The sequence below is a fragment of the Eurytemora carolleeae genome, unplaced genomic scaffold (assembly GCF_000591075.1).
Source record: "Eurytemora carolleeae unplaced genomic scaffold, Eaff_2.0 scaffold64, whole genome shotgun sequence".
In the NCBI taxonomy this organism is placed as follows: Eukaryota; Metazoa; Arthropoda; class Copepoda; order Calanoida; family Temoridae; genus Eurytemora; species Eurytemora carolleeae.
In genome coordinates this window covers 196139-218997 of record NW_019396205.1, presented here as the reverse complement: position 1 = coordinate 218997, position 22859 = coordinate 196139, and the positions used below count along the sequence as shown (strand labels likewise).

The window sequence follows — 22859 nt, the reverse complement described above, 5'->3', positions numbered from 1 at the left end:
AGCGCCGGCTTAAATCTTAAAAAATTGAATACAATTTTAAATGAAATCCGCCATATTTGAGCCGCGGCTCAAATTCTTTAAATTCGGCCTCTGGAAAGAGAAATTTTCAAATCCTGAATGATAGGTTTGAATTTACAAAAATAATAGTGCAAGGTACTGATTTTGAACCTGTTTTGAACAAGCAAGACATTTTTTGGGAAATTTGTAACAACTTAACTGCATAATAACAAAGAGAAAATTAACTGACAATTCCTGTTAATTTTCAGAACTTAAAAAAACAGAGCATTAATTAACATGCTTTAAGTACAACTTGCACATTTTAACTTTGTCTAGTCAACTTCCTACCTTGGTTTTATTTGCATTGACTAACTTGTTAATACTTAAGTACACATTTAGTGTTATCACGCAAAAACAAAGTGATAATTCAGCAACAATCCAGAAGATAAAATGCCTTGCGTACGATGGAGATGGTGCTGCTTAAATTTATTCGAAGACCTTAAAATTATACAACTTTCTCGTATCTAAATATATATATTTTCTTTGGGAAGAAGCTCAAAGGAGTTTCGCGCATGCTCTGTCTGTCTTGTCATTTAACGCGGCATGCGCGAAACTCCTATAGGCTTCTGCCTCAGGGTTATTGTGAACAAAAACCCCTAAATCTTGAAAAGAAGAAATATAGTGTTTCTGTATTGTTATTAATCTATGCAACAAACATACAAAGTAGATCTAAAAATGTATTTGGTTTTGATTTCTTACATAATATCTAATGGTTTCAACCTAAATAAAATAAAATGCCAATGATTTAATATTCCAGGAAAAAATATTCTGAAAACGTTATTTTTAAACAATATTCTCGGCCAGGCTGCAGGTTAAACCGGTTCCATCTGGTTCAATGTTCAGCTTGGAAACCTTCCCGTCCTCTACCAGCATAGAGAACCTTTTGCTCCGTACACTTCCTAGTACAGCAGATAGGTCCAGGTCTAGCTCCAGGGCCTTGGTTAGTGCAGCAGTAGTATCAGCTAGCATTCGAACCTAGATATCATTGTTATAAATCTCTAACGATCGTACAGTGATATCAATATACAGCGGAACTATCTTAATATTCGCTCATCTTTTAATCAGAAACAGATCCAAAAGTTTTGTAGCTGTTTTGAGTGGAAGATTTCTGTTAAATTGTCCGAAATTCACATTGACAAATAAAATATAGATTTATAGCCTTTAAAGCCATTTAACAAAGATTCCATTTGTGATTGGTTTCAATTTTAACTTAACTTAGTATTTATTATTCATGTCAAATCTTCCAAATGTCAATCTGAATGTCACAATGCATTTAAATGGAATAAATCAATGATAGCGTAGCAAGTTTGAAAAGAAAAGTAAGAATTATAAGTGACATAATCATAAAAAGAAAAAATTATAAGTGACGTAATCACAAAGAGAAAATTATAAGAAACGTAATCATAAAAAGAGAAAAATTTCAAGTGACGTAATTATAAAAAGAGAAAATTATAAGTAACGTAATCATAAAAAGAGAAAAGTGACGTAATCATAAAAAGGGAAAATTATAAGTGACATAATCATAAAAAGAAAAAATTATAAGTGACGTAATCACAAAGAGAAAATTATAAGAAACGTAATCATAAGAGAAAAATTTTAAGTGACGTAATCATAAAAAGAGAAAATTATATGTAACGTAATCATAAAAAGAGAAAAGTGACGTAATCATAAAAAGAGAAAATTATGAGTGACGTAATCATAAAAAGGGAAACTTATAAGTGAGTTAATCATAAAAAAAAGAAAATTATAAGTGACCTAATCATAAAAAGAGGAAATTTTAAGTGACCTAATCATAGAAAGAGAAAATTTTAAGTAGCGTAATCATAAAAAGAGAAAAGTGACGTAATCATAAAAAAAGAAAATTTTAAGTGACGTAATCATAAAACGAGAAAATTTAAAGTGACGTAATTATAAAAAGAGAAAATTATAAGTAACGTAATCATAAAAAGAGAAAAGTGACGTAATCATAAAAAGAGAAATTATAAGTGATGTAATCAAAAAAAGAGAAAATTTAAGTGACGTAATCATAAAGAGAAAATTATAAATGACGTAATCATAAAAAGGGAAAATTATAAATGACGTAATCAAAAAAAGAGAAAATTATAAATGACGTAATCATGAAAAGAGAAAATTATAAGTGACGTAATCATAAAATGTCCGATATATAATAACAAGCTACAAGGAGGTATAATATCATTGCCTTTCTTCTTAAAATTCTTACTTAAACCAAATTTAGCTATTTTTAACCATAATTTTTTTGTTGTATTTTTTCTTCGAGATAAAATAAACCCTTTTTAGCTCCACGCAAAAATGCTTAACATGTGGGTATTTTTTTTAAATTTTCAACGGTGGACGGGAACGGGGGGAGAGCTTACAGGGAGTATTCGCGAAAAATAAAAGAGGATATAGGCTTACGGCGAAAAAAAAGCGCTATTGATAATCTTACTTCTATCTGTTGCGCCTATATACGCAACAGGCAGAAGTAAGATTTAGTAGCGCTTATTTTTTACCGTAAGCCTATACCCCCTTTCATTTTTCGTGAACACTCCCTTTAAGGAATATTTTTAATAGAAAATATACATCCCTAAACTTTTGTTTTTAAAACATTACCTTTCCTCCGGCCTGCTGGTTTTCTCCCCAGGCCTCCATCACGAAGGGATCGTTGACGGAAACACAAACTATCTCATCAACTCCTTTCCCTTTAATCTCCTCAGCCTTAGCAACATAACCTTAATATAAATATATTAAAGGGAATGTTCAGGATTTAATTCAGAAATCGATCACTACTATTCTTATTTGAGGTTTCTTTTCTCAGTTACTTTTAATTCTCAGTTTGCAATGGCCTTTTTCAAAATATCATTTTACTTAGTAAATGGTAAAGAAGCTCATTGGATCAAAGTGTGAAAGGTATTCAAATTGTTCTAATTTGCTAATATAAAAGGAATTAGTTTATAAGTTATATTGTTAATCCCAAATTCTAACAAAACAAAATAATTCAGGTTGGAGTACAATTATTTTCTTGTACCTATTCACCGATCCCACAAGACTCAATGAAAGGTTTATAAACGTTTAAAGATGAAAAATTTTGCCGGAAAAAATGTCGACCCATTTACTATGAAAATTTTAAGCCAAAATTGTGAAGAAAAAGGTGGCGCGAAGCACCCTTGGTAATTTCCTAAAGAACGATTTTTGCCCCCCCCCCCCCATCAATTTTGTACAAGGTTGTCATTGGTCATGTGGCAGAGCGCCGGGCCCCCTAGAAAGTCCTGGCCCCGGCGCTCGGCCCCCTAGCCTGTCCTAGCCACAACGCTCGGTCCAGAAATTGTCTTAACCTAACCTAACCCTAAGATAATAAAAAAAAAGTTGCCAAAAAATCATCTACAAAATTGATAAGGGGGGGGGGTCAAAAAATGTTCTCTAGGACAGAACAAAAAAAGCAGCTTGGAGAACAGCAGTTCACATCAAAAATTGTGCTAAAAAATGTATGCATGCATGTATTTTAAAAATATGCAAATACTCCTGGAATCGTACCTGGTAAATGGGTCTTGCTGCACCCGGGAGTAAAAGCTCCAGGAACGCCGAAAATAACAACCTTCTTCCCAGCGCAGAGCTCTGCAATGTTCACCTTGGTCCCGGGGTTGTTCTCGAACAGGTCCACTGAGGGGATGGTGTCACCAACTGCAACTGGGGCCATTTTACCAACGTGAAATTGTCGACTGAAAATATTTAAGGATTGGGAGAATTTGTTTCTGCAAATGTTCATCATCTGAAAATATTGGATAAAGAAAGTTGATATTTCTAAATTATAAAAATTTTAAAAGTTAAAATAAAACTAAAAAACATTAAGATAAACTCAGTCTCAGGGTCAGGTTGGCAGGGCTTGAAGAAACAGCTGATTCATTAGAAAACAGGGCTTAACCATAGCAGAAGAGGTTTGATAGAACCTTGGTAATTAGAAAGATTTTAAAATGGAAAATGATATCTATTTCCTTAAATTATGATTCAAATATGTCTGCCGTGCCACCCCAACCGGCTGACTACAGCGCTCGCAGCTTTCTCAACGATGACGTAGGAATGGCCAAGGACAGGGGCATCATAAAAGCAAAATTTCAGGGGGCGTGGATATTGTATGCTTATATATTCACTTTTCAGCAAACCGAGAATGTACGTGTCAGTAAACCTAGCTGTAAACCCAACTTCACTTATCCTTCCAACCCATAACCCAACTTCACTTATCCTTCCAACCTAGCTGTAAACCCAACTTCTCTTATCCTTCCAACCTAGCTGTAAACCCAACTTCACTTATCCTAGCTTCCAACCCATAACCCAACTTCACTTATCCTTCCAACCTAGCTGTAAACCCAACTTCACTTATCCTTCCAACCCATAACCCAACTTCACTTATCCTTCCACCCTAGCTGTAAACCCAACTTCTCTTATCCTTCCAACCCATAACCCAACTTCACTTATCCTTCAACCTAGCTGTAAACCCAACTTCTCTTATACTTCCACTCTAGCTGTAAACCCAACTTCTCTGATCCTTCCAACCCATAACCCAACTTCACTTATCCTTGCAACATAGCTGTGAACCCAACTTCTCTTATCCTTCCAACCTAGCTGTATACCCAACTTCTCTTATACTTCCACCCTAGCTGTAAACCCAACTTCACAAATCCTTCCAACCCATAAACCAAACTTCTCTTGTCCTTCCAACCTAGCTGTAAACCCAACTTCACTTATCCTTCCAACCCATTAATTCCCAGCTTCTCTTATCCTCCCAACACATTAACCCAACTTCTCTGTTCTTCCAACCCATTAAGCCAACTTCTCTTATCCTTAAAACCCATTAACCCACCTTCTCTTGTCCTTTCAACCTATTTACCCTTAACTTCTCTTATCCTTCCAACCTATAAACCCAACTTCTCTTATCCTTCCAACCTGTAAACCCAACTTCTTTCATCCTTCCGAACTTATAAAAACCCAACTTCTCTTATCCTCCCAACTTTTCAACCATTAATCTCATCCTTCCAACCTAATACCAATTTTTCTTATTTTTCTAACCTGTAAACCCAACTTTTCTTATCCTTCTAACCTTTAAACCCGACTTCTCTTATACTTCCAACCTATAAACCCAACTTATCTTATCCTCCCAACCTTTAAACCCAATTTCTCTTATCCTCCCAACCTTTATACCCAACTTCTCTTATCCTCCCAACCTTTAAACCCAACTTCTCTTATTCTTCCAATCTATAAACCTGGCTTATCTTATCCTTTTAACCCGTAAACCCAATTTCTCTTATCCTTCCAACCCATTTTCCCAATTTCCCTTATCTCTGAAACCTATATATGAACCCAGCTTCTCTCATCCTTCCAACCCCAAACCAACTTCAAGTATCCTTCTAAGCTGTAAAACCAACTTCTCTTACTTCCAAGCTCTAAAAGCCCGACTTTTCTTATCCTTCCAACCTATAAACTCGACTTCTCTTATCCTACTTCTCTTATCCTTCCAACCTATAAACCCGACTTCTCTTATCCTTCCAACCTATATACCCGAGTTCTCTTATCCTTCCAATATATAAACCCAGCGTCTCCCTCCAAACCTTTAAACCCAATTTCTTTTATCCTTCCGAACTTTATACCCGACTTCTCTTATCCTTCCAACCTATAAACCTAACATTACTAAATACTTATCCTTCCAACTTGTAAAACCAACTTCTCTTTACTTCCAATCCTTTGTGTAAACAAAATTCCCTTTTAAGTAGAGCCATTGCACCAGATCCAGATGAAGTCAGCCAAATATTGGTTCCGAAACCAGGTTTTGAGAAATAAAATGAAAGAAAAACTGTATTTCTTTGGAAGTCAGATTTTATTAACAGGGAGGAGTAAAGAACTTCCTATAGAGAAATATTGCTATTTTCGTTTAGTTTACAAAGGATTATTTTTGTCAAAATGTTTTGAACAATTAAGTTTCCGGAAAACATTCTGGGTATGAAACATATTTCAATTCATTTCAGCGAGGAAGATATTGGCAAAATTCAATATTTTTTCTCTTCAAAATATCTCAGCAAAGAAACTGAATACTCTCTTCAAACTCTATATTGCGTTGTGTGATCCTTATATCTTTGCACATGACTATATCATCTGCTGAATCAAATTAACTAAAATTACACAATCATTACTCATCAGGTTTCAAAGATATTGTGATTAAAAAATATAAAGCTTGCGTAAGTATTTAATTCCTTTAGTTTTCAGACCAACTGTAAGATGAGAAAAAATACACAATTTACACCTATTTTTTCACACAAAAAAATCATCTTAGTTGTGTGTGTATGTGGAGGGGGAGATTTGGAAAAAGATGTGACTCTCTGGTTTTCGTTAAATTTGACCTGGAATCAAATAAATCCGTTTTGCTAATCCCTTACTTCCGATAATTCCAATAAACTCAGGGATACCATGTGTAGAACATTTGTACTTACTGTATTTTCCCCCAACTTTTCTGTAAATTTTCAAAAAGTCAATTTTATAAAAATTTAAGTAATTTTGTTTTTGTTTCCAATTAAAAATAACTTTTTGGTGAAAAGGGGAAGAGTGAATTAAAAAATGTAATTAAAAACTATCTAAATAGTTTTTTCTTGATTAATAAACAATAACACGATAAAGTTTATATTCTATTTATAAAGAATAGAGAGAGAATCTTGAAAAATATAATACTAAGACAATTTTAGCATTTGTACTTGAAAATTCATAAAGTTACAGAAACTGTTTATACTGTAAATGCAAATATAAAGTTGGCGCGTTTATACTGGAAGACAGGTTAGTTGGTTAGACCAGTGTTGCAGGTTTTCCAGATTGTGAGTTAGGTTTAGAACTATGTTTCTGCTCATACCAAGCCAACATCTCAGTGGAGAATGCGTCCGCTAAACTCTCCTCGTCCTCTCCTCCCTGCTTTCCTGGAAGACGGGCCAGGGCAGGGACCGCTGACACGGTTCCGGATCCAACGGGAAGGGATTTACTCGGTAAATCGGGAGGAACACTTTCCCTTGATATGGAAGAACGCTGACTTCCGGATCCGGATCTAGGACTTTCCGAACCAGGAATATGAGGAGACTCACTCTCAGTTGATCGAAGACTGCTGGCACTTGCTTTGCGAAATTTAGTTGAGTATTTATAAAAATCGGCCATTTCAAATGGTTTAGAGGTTTCTCGGTAAGGAACAAAGCCTCCTGGATGACCGGAAGAATCAGATCCCGGTGCTTCAAAGGATGAATTTGAATCATTGATGTGCAGGGATTGAGAGGATAAAGAACTGGCATGAGTTAGAGCTGGGGAGAGTTGAGACGAAGGTTTAAGTTTTCTAGGAACTGCGGGAGATTCAGATTTTTCCGTCAATGAGTTGACATGATGTCGATGTTTGACAGAATTATAATATTGTTTAGGAAACAAGGGAGGTTTCACTTCATCAGTCTGATTTATTCTTTGTGGTAACTGCGGGGAGTCGCTGTCACTAGATATCACAGGATGCGTCCTAACGGACTCATTTAGTCCAAAAGTAGTTTCAACCTTCCTGGCATGAACAGTGTAGGTATGGTTATAACTAGAGATAAGTCGAGGAGGGGATAACACGTCCCGTAATGAGGAAACGGTATGGGAGTGAGTCAAAAGATTTGAGCAAGCACTGATTGGTTCAGGGTAGGTTTGTCCCGGCAGAAGAGTTGTTCTCCGGGCAGGAAGAGGAAGGGCGGGATATCCTCCGTCTACATCATCATATCCTGAGGACGGATACTCATCAGTATTTTTCAGAGTAGTTTGATTTGTTCTATAAACTAGATCATCTAGAGCTTGTTCCCTGGCAGCTAGAGTATCCTGAGTAGTTGATATCCTGCTCCTAGTTCTAGCAGTACCTCGGGCTCCAGCATTCTCCAGAACCTCCAGATTCTCCAGGGACCTAGATTCAGGTCTCAGGGCTGCCTGCATTATTGCGGCACTGGAGAGATGAATAGGTTTTTGCTTTTTTCGTGCGGTTCTTTCCAGGCTAGGATAGTGAGCTGTATTCTCCGGTCTCCGGGTGGGAGGAGGACCCATACCTGCCAACCCGTCCAGGTCGTCTAGAGAAGAGAAAGCTTGACTCGTTCTTTGCTGGGGTATGTTGTAAAGTCCTACAGGGGAGTCGCATCCGGAGTTAGAGTCAAACCTGTTTTTGTAAGGTCCTGGAAGGGTTTGAGAGCGGGGATCATGATCATGGTTCCACACGGCTTTCATAGGTCCGTGCGGTCTAGTGGATAAGGTTGGAAACTGTTTGGTTCTATAACTGGACCGGAGATAAACGGAGCTAGGTATGTAGCCACCAATCCGTTGTGCCCTGAAACAAAATAAATTTATTAAATTACTTCCTAAGGAAACAAATTCTGGTTTAAGTAGTAACAGACGCGTGATATCTTGTGGTTATATGTTTTTACCAATTTAAATTTATCATTAGTCGGAAGTGGATTTAAAACACAAAAAACGAATTCTCTGTAGAAATTCCGAGTAACAAAATATAAACTAACCTGCTTGGACTCATCAGGGCTGGATTCATACTGATAGTATCATGAAGTGGAATACCAAGAGGCTGCTTCCTGGGTGAGCTGGGACAAGAACGCGGAGAGACGATGGTTTCAATTTTCTCCGACTCCGTTTCACTCTCCTCCTGGGAGTCCTGACCCAGATCAGGAACAGATTTCCCTCGTCTTAACTCCTCTTTGGAATGAATATTTCTAGTGTCCAGGCTGTTGTGCAGGGGTCTGGGCTGCTTAGGTCTCTTTTGTTTATTTTGTTGAATACTTGCAACCTTGAACTCCAGTTCCTTTAATCTTTTTTGGCATTGATTGTAACTTATTTTTCTTTGGCGTCTTACATTCTTTCTTGCACTTGTGTCGTTGGCGAGTTTTAAGGCAGCACTGGCAATCTTTGATTGTATTTCTAGTTCTAGTTCGAGCTGGGCTAGTTGCTCCTCCTCCGGAGAACCAGACTTGTTCAGCAGTTTCTCCGATATCTGAAACTCCGTCCCAACCCGTTTCCGAATAACAGGAAGAGGTTCTCCGGGAGCAAGAGGTATTTCGGGAGGTAGCTCTCCGGTCAGTTCTCCCTCCTTGATACACAGTTCCTTTAATACTGCTCTCTTCTCACGTAGTTTCTCTTCTAAAGCTTCTCGTCTAGCCTTGAGCGCGGCCACCATCTCCATCCGTGCTCTGCGCGCATCTTCGGTCAGCTCACTCTCCTGTTCATGGCTGTTAATACTACCGGATACCCCAACACTATGAGAGGATCCTGTTAAACTAAGAGTACTAGATGCTGAGCTGAGACTAGCGGAGCTACGAGTTAGATCTCGGGCGATCTCTTTTAAAGTTCTGTGTGCGGCCTGACCTCGTAACCTCGCCTGCTTCCTGTCAAGGTAGAACTGGTGCTGGGAGATAGCAGACTGCCAGATACACTTGGTTAGTCCGGAGGTTTGAGCGTACCAGACATATACGTGAATATTACCAGGGTTAAAGGATCTTCTAGACACACTCACCTAAATATACAAAATATTAATTAATCAAGATGTTTAACCATCGACGCCTTACTACCAATCTTACATGTATGACTGAGTAGAATCCACAAATTAATGATTTAACTATGAAAATTCGTCTATCAGATGAATGTTTGTAAAAATCTATTATCTAATCTTGTAAATAAAAATATTCCAAGACAATAGAAGAGGAAATTGCTCAACTTCACGTGATATCAGACATCCTTGAAATTGGTTGATTGAGAAGGATATTAACTTGACATTATTCATTGACGCTTTGTGACCTATACAGTTCCATTATTCAACCTGCCGTCCTCATTCCTCATGCTCTACATTCCTACCATTCTACCGTCCTAATGCTCTACATTCCTACAAGTCTACAGTCATTTACTCTACATTTCTACATTTTAATGTTCTACATTCCTACCATTTGACCATAATTATGCTCTACATTCCTACCATTATACAGTCCTGTGCTCTACATTCCTGCAGTTCTATCGTCATAATGTTCTACCGCCCTAATGCTCTACATTTCTACCATACTATTGTCCTTATGCTCTACATTCCTACCATACTATCGTCTTTAAGCTCTACATTCCTATCATACTATCGTCCTAACGCTCTACAATCCTACCATACTTTAGTCCTAATGCTCTACGTTCCTACCATACTACCGTCCTCATTCTATAAATTCCTACCATTCTACAGCCTTAAAGCTCTACTTTCCCACCATTCTACAGTCTTAATGCTCTGCTTTCCTACCATTATATCCTTTTAATGATATACATTCTTACCGTTCTGATTCTCTAATATCCTACCGTTTTACCATCGTAATGCTCTACGTTGATACCGTTTTATCGTCCTAATCTCTACATTCCTACCCTGCTTCAGTCCTAATATTCTACATTCCTACCCTGCTACAGTCCTAATATTCTACATTCCTATCCTGCTACAGTCCTAATACATTCCTACCGTTTTCTGTCCTAATGCTTTACATTCCTACCATCCAAATACCTGCTACAGTCCTAATATTCTACATTCCTATCCTGCTACAGTCCTAATATTCTACATTCCTACCCTGCTTCAGTCCTAATATTCTACATTCCTATCCTGGTACCGTCGTAATACATTCCTACCGTTTTCTGTCCTAATGCTTTACATTCCTACCATCCAAATATTATACAGTTCTAATGTTCTCCAGTCCTACTGTACTAATGTTCTCCAGTCCTACCGTCCCAAGTTTCTCAGTCATACAGTCCTATGTTCTCCAGTCGTACCGTCCTAATGTTTTCCAGTCCTACCGTCCTAATGTTTTCCGATCGAGCCGTCCTGATCTACAAACCTTACATCCTCTCTTCTCACTGTCCTGATGATACCAAGTCCTACTGTCCTAATGTTCTACCGTCTTATCTTCAATCTTTCCTCCGACCTAATGTTACTACCCTCATTAAACCCACCTGAGTAGTTGAGTCTGAAATAGCATCTACAAGTTCATCGTTGGCACTGGAGGTCTCCATCTTTAATGCATCCTCGTAAAGGTTAAAGGAAGACAAGGTTTGGACCACACGCTTAGCGTCGTGAACCTCAATAGAAAACTTCTTGTCACGGAAATACAAATTCTCAAGTTGTTTCCACTGAAACACTCGTACAGGCACTTTTCTATCATTATGTTTATATTGAGCAATTCCTTTACAAGATAGACCGATCCACCAGGGGGAGGATCTCTTGTCATATACTTCAAAATAATGAACACCGTAGGTTGGCATAGATTCTACAATAGTCATATAGTTGACCAGAGCTTGACCTCTGGTTTGTCCGTTGGTTTTCTTGTAGTGTTCTATAACCTGATCCTCACAATATACATTGGACGGTTGTTCTTTCAGTACATAGGTCGGGAGTAGAGTATTTTTCTTAAGAAGGTTTCTCGTTGTTCCTTCATCTAGGTAGTCTCCGTGTGCAGCCTGGAGTCCGAGCGCTGCTAGTTGAAAAACTACATCACTCTCTACCTCGAGTAAACCTCTCCAGATTAAACTACGGGCCTGGAGGTAGAATAGTTCTACAGTTTGATTATCCGCCAGGTGAGAAATTGATTCTGAAAATTAGAAATAAACAATACTTTAAAAAGTTGAAACTCTTAAATCGGTTAAGATGAAAGAACTTTCAGAACTTTAATAGATTGGAACTACATGGTTACCCACAAAGAATGAGATTTCAGAGGCGAAGACTGTATGGAATTTATAAAGTCTGTTTCCTTATCTTAATGACTCCCTGCGACTGTAAACTTGTTTCTTTCTTTGCTAAATCATTTAATAAGCTATTAATATGGAATACCTTAGGATAGTAATATTTCAAGAGTTTCAGGTCGTTATTACAGTCTCATCCTTTGTGGGTAACCCCTGTTTGTTGTTCTTACAGGGCACTCTTTAGCATTAAAAAAAATAAAACGAATAAAAAGCTGAGATTTTCTTACATAACACGATTACGAATCCTTTCTAACACAATTTCCATTTTTATGTTTGATACAGTTTGTAGTTACTTGGAGCACAATAATGAAATTAAACCAAAAATACTATCCAACTATGCAGACATTGATTTTCATTACGTNACTCTCTGACTGGATCCCATTCAAAGACTATTTTACCTATGAAAAATTTGACGAGGAAATGAACGGTGAGGATCTGAGGTTTGCGTGGGAGGTCGTGATCAAGCACTTTCCTATCTAGCTGTAGCCAGGTATAGTGTCCAGCATCATCAACTACTGCTAGACCAAAATACTCCTTCTCTTTCAACCCGGACTGGGTGGCGACCATATCGAGCAATTCGCCGGCATACAACCTCGTCTGTATCGTCAACTCTAGTCGACGTTCGTCCAAAAGGACGATTTGGGCTGTCCGTCCGTCGGGACGATTCACTACTTTCGCTTCTCCCCCCATCCCGACACCAATGGATTGTGATCGGACGAGTTTAAATTTGCTGGATAAACGGTCCATGACGATGCTTAACCGGTTGGTATTACGGAGCCAACTCCGGTAGATATCACTGGACTAGGTTTAGAATTCTCAACCTGGACCATTTCACGGCTCGTTCTTCTTACAATCTTTCCAGTTCTCACGACAATATTTATTCCTCCAGGTTCATAGATAATCTGAAATAATTCCGATAAAAACAAACAGTTCTAGAAACTATAAACATTTCACTTGTTATTGTAAACATGATACATGTCAAAACAAACACGATTTCTCCGTTCTGAGTTTAAATTGAGACTGTTTCTTTAACTTATTGTTCTAAGACCCTGATACTAAATTACAAGCCTGGGAACCTGGTTAAATGATTAATACGATGATAAGTCGTAAATATATAAAATTGTGCGTATAGTGGGCGCGGCAAGCTTTACGGCGAAAGAGAATGTACATTAACCTAGACAGACGCCATTGTTAAACAGCCCTAGGCAGTGATCACGTGACCATTCCAGACGCAATTTGAAATTTTTGGCGCGTCTTCCATCGGAACTAGGTAATTCGAACAACACTAGTGGATTTTCACAGAAAAGGTTCCAAAATTAACATGTATATATATTAAATAGCAGTTTTTAACAGTTTAAATATGACAATTTAATTTTTTTTCTAGGTTTCTCTCCGCTTCCCGGATACAAGGTTTGATTTAAAATATCTAGAATATCAGGATCAATTTCCCGTCTATTCACTAGCCGTAGGACAGAGTCAAGTTCCGTCGGAGAGAAGTTTTGTAATTTCTTAAATAAAGCTTGGTTGAGAAATCCCGTCTCCAGGACCCCTAGGGCACTGGAGATGGCTATAGTGGAGAGGATGGGAAGGATTCCAGTGAGAAGGAACCGGAGGGAAGACTGGAGATCTTGCAGAAATACTGCGCTCATTACAACCTTTAAACAGTCATTTTAAATCCAATTTTAAGGAATATTTTATACATGAGGGGGGGGGGGTATAATTCCATCTTTGTTGTTGTAAAAATGGGATAAAAATTTCTATTCCTGAACAGTTGCTGCCAGGTTTGAAGATACTGCTCCAGGAAACCATGTTTCTACAGGAGAACATAAACTTCTCTCATCTAAACCACAAATATTAAACAAAACAGATATCTATACTTAAAATATGCGTTTTCTTGATCAGGAGGAAATTTTCATTTGAAATAATGAAATATTGCGGATTCTCATAATTTAAAAATCTATCAATGTGGTTTACAGGTATGAGACTTTTATGGAGATCTATTACTCTTTCAATATCAGGATCTGTAGGCTGAAATATCAGGATCTGTAGGCTGAAATATCAGGATCTGTAGGCTGAAATATCAGGATCTGTAGGCTGAAATATCAGGATCTGTTGGCTGAAATATCAGGATCTATAGGCTGAAATATCAGGATCTGTTGGGTGAAATATCAGGATTTATAGGCTGAAATATCAGGATCTGTTGGCTGAAATATCAGGATTTATAGGCTGAAATATCAGGATCTGTAGGCTGAAATATCAGGATCTTTAGGCTGAAATATCAGGATCTGTTGGTTGAAATATCAGGATCTGTAGGCTGAAATATCAGGATCTTTAGGCTGAAATATCAGGATCTGTTGGCTGATATATCAGGATCTGTTGGCTGAAATATCAGGATCTGTTGGCGGAAATATCAGGATTTATAGGCTGAAATATCAGGATCTGTAGGCTGAAATATCAGGATCTTTAGGCTGAAATATCAGGATCTGTAGGCTAAAATATCAGGATCTTTAAGCTGTAATTGCAGTGAATATTTTCTTAACTGTTTGCTTAATGATTTGGGGGAGAGAGAAGCAAATTTGCAGCTGCAGGGATTGGAAACCATGAATGAAAATCTCATGATATATGGATTGGATAACCCCTGTATGATTAATTATTTTATAGATGGATTCCAGTTTTGAAATTAATATAAGACTTCGATTTAACTCGCACAAAATACATGTTTCTTCGTCTTTTTGTGTGTTTTCTAAATATGAATAGCCATCCAGGGTGATGAAACTAAACCCTGATATCCATGGTGATAAAACTGAACCTTGATATCCAGGGCATGAAGGTTGAATGGTTATTTTTATTATCATTGACAATATTTTCTGTAAAACATCTTTAATGTAAGTTAAGAAATGTACAGAAATGAGAAAAGTACCTTGTTCTGACATAGATTTGGCTAGTCTCTCAAGCTTGGTTAGAATAGAGTTAGGTTTGTTTTGTTTGGAGTCCAGTTTAAATTCATCCTGGAGATACAACTCAGCAAGACGGAGCAATCCAACCTGGAGAAGATATACAAATATTAAATTAATTAAACAAAATCATATTTTTTTGTGTGTGGGGGGGGGAAGGGGTTAAACATCAGAATTTCAATGTATGTTCAGATATGACATAAACCATTCATACTTTGGTGTGAATTTTGCATTTATTTATGATTGAGTTTTTTGCTTAAAACCTTGACCTTAATCTGTCCGGATACCCCGGATGCAGTCTCCAACCCGGAGCTTCTACACCAGGAATACACAGAGCTGTACTCCTGCTCCAGGTATAAGCTTCGGCTGCTCCTTACAATTTCTGATCAGTTTGGAACCATCTTTCAAATGTATTTTTTTTATAATAGCGGTTCTTAAGAATCGAAACTTAGCCAAGCTTTACTTCTTATTTTTATCAGGGTCTCATTGACTTAAAAATATGAATCAGAAAAATTAGAACACTCTAAGTTTCAAACCACATGTAATTTTATTTTAGATTAAATTTGTTTTCCATCCCTAAAGCATCGTAGAACGCCAGACTAAATCTAAGACCCGGAGTAAGTTGTCGAGTATCGATGTGAACCAGAACCAGGAGGGCAGGGAGAGGAACTAGGAGCTGGTGGGTCTCACGTGATCTCTCTGCCAGAGGAAGAACATATTCTAGAAATTTAGTCGCGTGACCCTGCTCGAATTCTTGTAGGAGAAGGAGAGCCTGTTTACTCGTCCTAACCTCGTCTCCTGAGAACTTGAAGACTAACTCCGGGTTCAAATCTCTAAACAAATCAGATCAAAATTATATATATTTGGCAAACTGTTATTACATTATATAAATAAATGTTTTTTAACATATACAATACATTATACAACTAATAGTAATGATAAACAAAACAAATGATGTGTCGAGATTTTGCCAGGGCTACATTTTTGTTGTTGCAAAAATCGTTAACTCTAATATGCTTACTTAATTTAACAAAAAAGTCGAATTTTAATAAATTAAGATTTGTGTTTGTGGTTGACGTAAAATAACAATTATTTTTTCGTTTCTGTCAATTTTATCTATCTCTATACTTTCTTTTCTGAATATCTCTTTTTAGTTGGAAAATATCTAATAGAAATCCTTTTTTATACTTGACAAGTTTGCAAAATTAATTAATGAATTTTTTTTAATGATTCACCTGAGTACTTTAAGTAGACACAAAACCTGTTCTTCTATCGAATTCTCGGAGAAGGATTGTTTTAAAGCAACAGATATCTTTTCATCTTCTCCGGGTACATTCTCTAGTAGTTTCCGAAATAAGATTAATTTCTCAGCTTTAGTAGAACTATCGTCTTTTAAATGCAGTTGAACCCGCAGAGCATGTGAGAATTCGGTGAGTGTTAATTTGTGCTGCTGAACGGAGTTCATGGTTTTTATCCAATCCCTGAACCCGGCAAGCTTTATGGTCCCAGTCCAGCTGGGAGATACAGATTCAGAACCTTGTAGTAACAGGAGAACTTGATCAAGCTTTCTCATTGTATCAATCTCATGGTGATGGGAACAGAAATAATCTTGGAGAAGAATTGATTCTCCAGGAGTAAGTTCTAGTTTGGGATTAGCTTTCAGGATTTCTCCGCAGAGCGGTAAATCCTCAATTTCAATTCTCTCTACTAGGATATACCTCAGGGAGAGGAGAACCAGCTCAATCTTATCCAAGATTAAACCTAGAAGTATTTTTCTAATCTCCGGATGGGGTAAAGTACTCAAGCTCCGACTGTACAGTTTCCAAACCTGATTTGAAGGTTCATTGAGCTCAAGGTTCATAATAGTAGATAGGTTCAGTTTACACTTTTTCCATGATATGAGTTTAGCTGTAATGTTTTTGATACTGGAGATACAGGTTTCAATCTCCTCTTGAAAATCCAGAGGGAGATTTTCCAAAACCTTGAAGTTTTCTCTCAGGTTCTCTAAACTCACCCCACTGAAGTATTAATAAATGAATTTATAATATGAAAATTAAAGCGATTACTTTTTAAAACAAATTGTGAGATAATTAAAATGTCTTGGAAGTAGGACTGGAAATGTTTCCATAGCCCGTCTAGCCTGAATTCAAGTCATTCAAAAAGAAAAAGTTATTTTATTTAATGAGACACAGCGTCTTAAAAAACTATCTCATGATATTCACCTCTCTTGACTGGACAAATTGTTAATCGATTCTTCAGGACAGAACTTCTCCTGTATTTCCCCAACCAAATATTCTCGGTAGAGATGAGATGGAACCTTGCCCTTCGAGTTGAGAGCCTCTAGCAGAGAACCCTGAGCTGTGTACAAGATTGAACCCGGAGCACTTGAAACCATGATTGCCGGGAGAAGCTGATGAATATAGAAAGGTTGCCTGAAAGAGGAGGATTTTAAACTTTTGACAAATTAAACCTTCAGATCGCGGTATTTAAGGTCGGGTCTCTTTGAAGTTTCATCATTGCATTACACTTACTATATAAACAAATAGCTTGGGAACAGCCCTTAGACTGGAAACTAAATTCATATAAAGTCAAACTTCTCAACTTCTCAACCAAGCTTAGAACATTTCCTTGCTTCTACCGAATTTCCCAATAAAAATTTGAGGCAAATCGGCAAAAGGAGTTCATAAGTTGATCTATGATAAAACTACTATAAAACTACTAACTTGAACATGCTAGCTTCTAGGATCTGTCCGGGTATTTTCTCCGTCCTACTCCATTCGAGAACAAGATCTGGATCAGAATATTTTTATTGCTTAACCATACATCAATAAATCGATAAAATGTTTGAATGAAGTCAAATCAAATCAAATCAGGCTTTTAGGGATGTCATACACCCACACACCAAAATTGAAGTGACTAAACTAAATCAATAATGAAGTGAGGTCTTACGATTTGTACTCGTTGTTTTCAATATCCCGAAGGGAAAACGAATAGTTTCAAAGAGACAGTTTCTAAGTTGCTTCTTCTCAATGATTATTCCTCCCTAAACCTGCTAAAGTCAAAGCTATCAACTGACTGACTTACAAGGTTAACAACAGAGACTTTAATGATTATCTGAAACACTCATATGATGCATTGTATAATATATGTCGTATCATGGTTAATTTTCATCTTGAAATAACAATAAGAGAATTAATTTATGTATTATGAAAGATGAAAAATCAAAATATTTTCCTTTTGCAAGCTTTATTACTCCGGGTCCAAGCAGATCCGGAACTTTATACCCCGGCTCTCTGGTTCCATCTAGGAGTTGGGTTCGAGCAAGCTGACGATATTCCTCGGATAAATACTTCAGGTTGGGTGGAATTCTAGGTTGGTTGGACAACTGAGCTCTAAGAGCAAACTCAGGTTCTTCCGGGACTAATCCTGTCAGCACTTTATAGAAGAACTCGACTTGAGAAGGACTGGAGAGAAGTGAACCTTCTCCGCAGAATAGTTTAAAGAACCAGGAGGAATAGGACGAAAACTCAGGAGATTCCTCCAGACAGGCGTGCCTAGATACAAGTAATCCTGCCAGGAACGCTTCACTGCTCTGGGTACTCAAGGACTCACAAATTAGGTTACGTAAACAGTTGCTCAGCTCTTGATCCATCCTGGAGAGAGCTTGGAGGGAAACTGTGACTACTGTTAACAATGCGTCCCAGTTCACCTCAGCCCTGGAGAGTATCCTAGAGATTAGACTGGAAATCTGGTTCGCGGATACAAGTTCTCCAGCCAGGAGACCGAAACATAAACTTCCGACTCCGTGAACCCGAGATATATTAGATCTCAGGGTTTGATGTGAACTGAATGCGTCCCGTATCTTCATATCAGGTCTATGTCTCATCACCAGGCTAAATCAAGGATGTTAATTAAATGATCTTTATAAATAAATAATAACCCATAGTAGTTTTTCTCAGCTATAACCAGGTTGGGACCATACCATTGATTTTTTTATCCGTTTAAATCTGGATAGTGAAACTTTGATTCTAAATAGAAACCTGATTTTTGGTAACGCTATGAACCTATTGTTCATTAATAACGATTTCTTTTAATTTAGCTTTAACATCCACCCCTGAGAGCGTGAAGTTTCCAGTCCTGGCCTATTGAATCTGAAAGTTTCATGCGTCCCATCCATCCCAGATCTATAGACTCTCCATTCCTGATCCTGTCTAAAGTAAGATCAAAATAATTGGCATCCTGATGCTTTTAAAAGAATTATTGAGAGAAAAACAAACCTATTACTTTAGTTAACATTTTCTCCAGTAAAATATTCGCTCTCTTCTTTCTCATCTGATCCTCTTGCTTGTTAAATCCAACCTTGACCAGGAGTTCTGTAATCTCCCGTCCTAATCCACCAGCAACCTCATCAACATAGGCAGCAAGGAAACCCTTGACATCCTTTTCCGCGTTCTTCCAACTAATATCCAGCTGGGATCCGAGATCTATCAATCCCACTTTGTGCAGGGATAAGGATACGGACGGAGAAACGAGAGGATATTCAAACTCAAGATCCTCACGGTTCAAGACTCCGCTGAGATCCAGGTTGGATAACAATTTTCCAACCTTATCCAACCCAGACGTATCCCTGGTGGACACATATTTCTCTACAGCTTGTTGAATCAGGGATTCTAGAACATCCTGTACACTGAACCCCTTAAATTCATGGGAGCAGGATAGTTTCAAGTTTATCAGATCGGACAAGGTCACCGGGTCTACCTCTTCCCAGCTCTCCAGTTCTTTTACTAATCCGGAAAAGTCAATACTATGACTAAAGATAAATCTTAGTTTAGTGAATTTCTAAAACTGGTTACTGAACGCCTTCCCCTTCAAAACCAATTAAATTGAAATCGAATATGTCGCCCAAACGTGGTGACACGGCATCTTTTAGTAAAAAATAAACAACAAAAGGTCTCAACAAAATTTTCTATAAAGAATCGGAAACAAATATATCGAGCTCTGTAGTTAAAATTTGTTAAAAAAAAACTTGTAAAATTCATGACCCCGTTCCTCCACGATAACCAAACCATAATTCGCATTATAATTCCCTACCACTTACATTACTTATTAATAGACTTAGAATTAACAAATGCCGCCCATATTAAATATGGATTTTATCAACTTTTCATTTCTTAGTCTTTTACTGACAAGTGTCAATATTATTGGAGAAATATATTCAGAAGAATATGAAATAATTCTAGTAGAAAACTAGAAAATGAACTAAAATTAAGATTTCCCATGCTATCTTCAGAGCATCAGATTTCAAGGTTTGGAAGCTTGCAACAGGGAAGAGATCTAATTTTGCGTATTTATTTAACAAATCATTGTAAGCTGTCTCCGCGTCCATTCTACATCTGAAAGTGAAACTGAAGTATGGAAACTAGAAAATATTTATTAAACCAAGTATAAATCACAAATGCAAGAAATAATAAGTTTATTTACTGAAGAACGGATAACTTAAAGTTCTCTACTTGGTCGGCAGTAACTGCGCTTCGGAGAGATTTAAAGAAGGTTTGATAATGATGAAGATTGTGAAGATTAAGAAGAACCTTTGCCAACATCTCCTTCACAAGGATAAGATGGTTGATGTAAGCTCTGGTAAAGTTTCTGCATGTATAGCAGGAGCAGTCAGCAACTAGAGGAGACATGTCAAGTTTCATCTCTTCTCCGTTTAAACCCAACTCAAACCTACTCCTCTCCGGTTTCAAAATTCCCTTCTCCGGAACTAAATCTTTCTTGAAGATGTTAGGAAATATCAAGGCATGTTCTCTCTCTGTAACAAGGTTAGGATAGGATGAGTCAAAAACATCGACTCCGCTGGCGAGCAAGTTGAAGACTAGGTCAGGAGGTGCCGGACCAAAGTAAAATCTAGGTTTCTCCTTGGGTAAGTTATCAACGGTCTCAACAAAGGCTTCTTTAATTGCGTCCCAAGATGTCATCTCTGCTTTTTCTCCGTTATTATGAAACCCGTCCAGGAGAAATCCATGAACAGGCCTGGTTCTTGTTTGTGTAGCGGAGAATTTTCTTGCTGCTAAATCCGTCCCACCTTCCACTGCAGCGAGGATAAAGGAGTCTTTCAGCTCAGGATATTCATCCTTGAGTTCTAGACACGTATCCAGGAATTCAAGGGACTTTTTCACAGCCTGGTAATAGAAAGAAAGTAGATTTTAACTTAACAGAAAAAATTGTATGTATTCTACGGAAAATCCATCTACCACCCCCCCTACTCAGAATACAGAGTTTTTTGATCTCAAAAATGATAGTTCGGGAAAACTTTGAAAAAAGGAAGATATTATGGCCGACAANCCGTCCCAGATATATAAGAAAATTTCAAAATTTTTTCTTTGACAAATTGAATAAAAAAATTTATCTACCTTACTTATCCTCTTGTTTGAGGAACCTTCCGGGGTATCCCCATCACACAGAGGAACCCAGAGATCCGGTTTAGCTAAACCTGTAAACTCCATGAACCGACCCGGAGTAATAATTTCTCTGAATAAAAATCCATCAAAATAAAATACTTAAAAAATCATTCCAGACCAAACTAAAAAATTCTTGTATGCATTTTGCCAGCATTTAAGTCAGTAAATAATAATAGAAAATTATTTTTGGTAAAATATTTTTTTGTTTAAAAGGTTTCTAAAGGGGGGGGGGGCCAATTTTTCCTTTTATTGCTATTCCACCTTTTCAGTATATTTTAAAATCGCTGCCATTTTAATTTTCATTTTGATATTTCCCTGTTGCAATTGTTCCAGACGGATATATTCTTAGCACCATGATATCCAGTTCTAGTCTCAGAACCAGGATCTTGAACCGTCATTACTACCAGACTTTCTCCTAGACCTACAAACCTTCCCAAGCCTAGATTTATAATTAATTAGATATTACTAAAGCGAAAAATGTTTTAAAAATATTTAGAATTGGGGAAGTTATAGACGAAAATTGGTCAATTTTCAATATCTTTCCATTCTGTAAATTGATTTGAACTATGATTTTTATTGATACATATTTCAATGTACTTTAAAAAAAAAACGATAAAAAAAAAGAAAAACTAAAGAATTATTCGACCTTTCTTGAATTGTTGAAGAATATCCGTCTGTGTTGCATGGTTTGCATATGGAAGCAGGACCGCTGTCTCCGGTAGGTTCAAGTACGCCAGGGTCTCTCGGGTTAGATGAGGGACTGATCCGCCCTTGGTGGTTAGGAGAGGGAACGGAGTTGAAAATAATTTTGTTTTGAGTTCAAGGTTCCCGGCTCTTTCCCCCGCCCTACCCAAATGTTCAATTGCAAAGTTCATTTTTTCGGATTTTTTAGGCAACGTCTACCAAGAGATATCTTGGGATTCGAACTGAGAGCTCACTTTTAGCATGGAACAGACGGTTTTAAACTTAGCCCTGATTTCTCTGATAATTTCCTCTATATCATTATCTTTCTTATTGCAGGTTGGAAACCTATCCAACAAGTTATTTAATTTCTCCAACTGGTTCAAAACCCTCTCCGGCTTTTTCTCTTTGAGATTCAACTCATGAACCCACCCCTCCACAAAACCTTGATAAAACCCAATTTCCTGCCCGAGCTCACTTCCCTTCTGAAAGCCAAGGTGGAATCCTTCCTGATCTCCTTCCAGTGAACCTTGCTTGTATCCTTCTTGGTACCCAGAGTCGACTAACCGAGCCTCGGAAAAAGTGATGGAGTCGAACAAATCATTGACGTCCGATTCTCCCATCGCATTTTACATCTGAAAAAATTACGAGATAAAAACATGAAAATTTAGTAGGTGACAGCTGCTTGCTGGGTTGGGAGAAGGTTAAACCTCTTCTTCATAGCAAGCCTCTCCCTTGAGTACTTGTCCTCGGGGGAGAACCTGGCAGGGTGAGCACTGAAGGTCGGTTTTCCCTCAGGATCCGTCTAAAGAATGTTTTTTAAATATTTATTTTGAAAAAAAAATTGATTATGGAACAGGGCCCCGAATTTTATATGAATATCAAATCAATACTAATAATTAAATTTGTTTTACCT

General features: G+C 37.5%; 5 protein-coding genes across 6 annotated transcripts; all 5 read right to left on the bottom strand.

Annotated features, from left to right (window-relative positions):
• Positions 1 to 720: 720 nt before the first annotated feature.
• LOC111698072 (peroxiredoxin-5, mitochondrial) lies at positions 721 to 3847 on the bottom strand. The gene is made up of 3 exons (XM_023468308.1): positions 3589 to 3847; positions 2668 to 2786; positions 721 to 1032 (listed from the first exon to the last, which is right to left on the bottom strand). Exons 1-3 carry the CDS (start codon positions 3821 to 3823, stop codon positions 841 to 843), a joined length of 546 nt encoding a protein of 181 aa, XP_023324076.1. The 5' UTR covers positions 3824 to 3847; the 3' UTR covers positions 721 to 840.
• A 2859-nt stretch (positions 3848 to 6706) lies between these two features.
• On the bottom strand, positions 6707 to 12746 carry LOC111698065 (FERM domain-containing protein 4A). The gene is made up of 4 exons (XM_023468300.1): positions 12246 to 12746; positions 11062 to 11696; positions 8604 to 9607; positions 6707 to 8416 (listed from the first exon to the last, which is right to left on the bottom strand). The coding sequence occupies exons 1-4, from the start codon at positions 12592 to 12594 to the stop codon at positions 6880 to 6882; spliced, it is 3525 nt and encodes a 1174-aa protein (XP_023324068.1). The 5' UTR covers positions 12595 to 12746; the 3' UTR covers positions 6707 to 6879.
• A 2-nt stretch (positions 12747 to 12748) lies between these two features.
• Positions 12749 to 20190, bottom strand: LOC111698066 (uncharacterized). Of its 2 annotated transcripts, none has more exons than XM_023468301.1 (12): positions 20078 to 20190; positions 19079 to 19611; positions 18916 to 19012; positions 18036 to 18694; positions 17525 to 17591; positions 17024 to 17233; positions 16037 to 16819; positions 15378 to 15634; positions 15071 to 15183; positions 14768 to 14891; positions 13611 to 13687; positions 12749 to 13502 (listed from the first exon to the last, which is right to left on the bottom strand). In XM_023468301.1, the coding sequence occupies exons 1-12, from the start codon at positions 20185 to 20187 to the stop codon at positions 13194 to 13196; spliced, it is 3339 nt and encodes a 1112-aa protein (XP_023324069.1). In that variant the 5' UTR covers positions 20188 to 20190; the 3' UTR covers positions 12749 to 13193. The 2 variants fall into 2 exon arrangements, with proteins under 2 accessions (XP_023324069.1, XP_023324070.1); XM_023468302.1 differs by having other exon boundaries at positions 20061 to 20145.
• Positions 20191 to 20216: 26 nt separating this feature from the next.
• On the bottom strand, positions 20217 to 22159 carry LOC111698070 (queuine tRNA-ribosyltransferase accessory subunit 2). Its single transcript, XM_023468306.1, has 4 exons — positions 21909 to 22159; positions 21578 to 21701; positions 21215 to 21332; positions 20217 to 20983 (listed from the first exon to the last, which is right to left on the bottom strand). Exons 1-4 carry the CDS (start codon positions 22135 to 22137, stop codon positions 20279 to 20281), a joined length of 1176 nt encoding a protein of 391 aa, XP_023324074.1. The 5' UTR covers positions 22138 to 22159; the 3' UTR covers positions 20217 to 20278.
• Positions 22137 to 22578, bottom strand: LOC111698071 (oral cancer-overexpressed protein 1-like). The gene has a single exon (XM_023468307.1). The coding sequence runs from the start codon at positions 22564 to 22566 to the stop codon at positions 22162 to 22164; it is 405 nt and encodes a 134-aa protein (XP_023324075.1). The 5' UTR covers positions 22567 to 22578; the 3' UTR covers positions 22137 to 22161.
• Between the last annotated feature and the right edge of the window lie 281 nt (positions 22579 to 22859).

Excerpts from the sequence above, each read along its gene's own strand:
- LOC111698071 (XM_023468307.1), bottom strand. The coding sequence starts at position 22,566 with ATGGGAGAATCGGACGTCAATGATTTGTTCGACTCCATCACTTTTTCC.
- LOC111698065 (XM_023468300.1), bottom strand. The coding sequence starts at position 12,594 with ATGGACCGTTTATCCAGCAAATTTAAACTCGTCCGATCACAATCCATT. Across the intron at positions 9,608-11,061 it reads TTTCAGACTCAACTACTCAG|GTGAGTGTGTCTAGAAGATC; the intron begins GTGGGTTTAATG and ends TTGTATATTTAG. Across the intron at positions 8,417-8,603 it reads GCCCTGATGAGTCCAAGCAG|GGCACAACGGATTGGTGGCT; the intron begins GTTAGTTTATAT and ends ATTTTGTTTCAG.
- LOC111698072 (XM_023468308.1), bottom strand. The coding sequence starts at position 3,823 with ATGATGAACATTTGCAGAAACAAATTCTCCCAATCCTTAAATATTTTC. Across the intron at positions 2,787-3,588 it reads CAGCAAGACCCATTTACCAG|GTTATGTTGCTAAGGCTGAG; the intron begins GTACGATTCCAG and ends ATTTATATTAAG. Across the intron at positions 1,033-2,667 it reads ACCAGCAGGCCGGAGGAAAG|GTTCGAATGCTAGCTGATAC; the intron begins GTAATGTTTTAA and ends AATGATATCTAG.
- LOC111698066 (XM_023468301.1), bottom strand. The coding sequence starts at position 20,187 with ATGGACGCGGAGACAGCTTACAATGATTTGTTAAATAAATACGCAAAA. Across the intron at positions 19,612-20,077 it reads GATGCTCTGAAGATAGCATG|TCATAGTATTGACTTTTCCG; the intron begins GGAAATCTTAAT and ends ATTTATCTTTAG. Across the intron at positions 13,688-14,767 it reads CAAATCTATGTCAGAACAAG|ATGAGAGAAGTTTATGTTCT; the intron begins GTACTTTTCTCA and ends TTTGTGGTTTAG.
- LOC111698070 (XM_023468306.1), bottom strand. The coding sequence starts at position 22,137 with ATGAACTTTGCAATTGAACATTTGGGTAGGGCGGGGGAAAGAGCCGGG. Across the intron at positions 21,702-21,908 it reads TCTTCAACAATTCAAGAAAG|GCTTGGGAAGGTTTGTAGGT; the intron begins GTCGAATAATTC and ends TTATAAATCTAG. Across the intron at positions 20,984-21,214 it reads CAAACAAGAGGATAAGTAAG|GCTGTGAAAAAGTCCCTTGA; the intron begins GTAGATAAATTT and ends TTCTATTACCAG.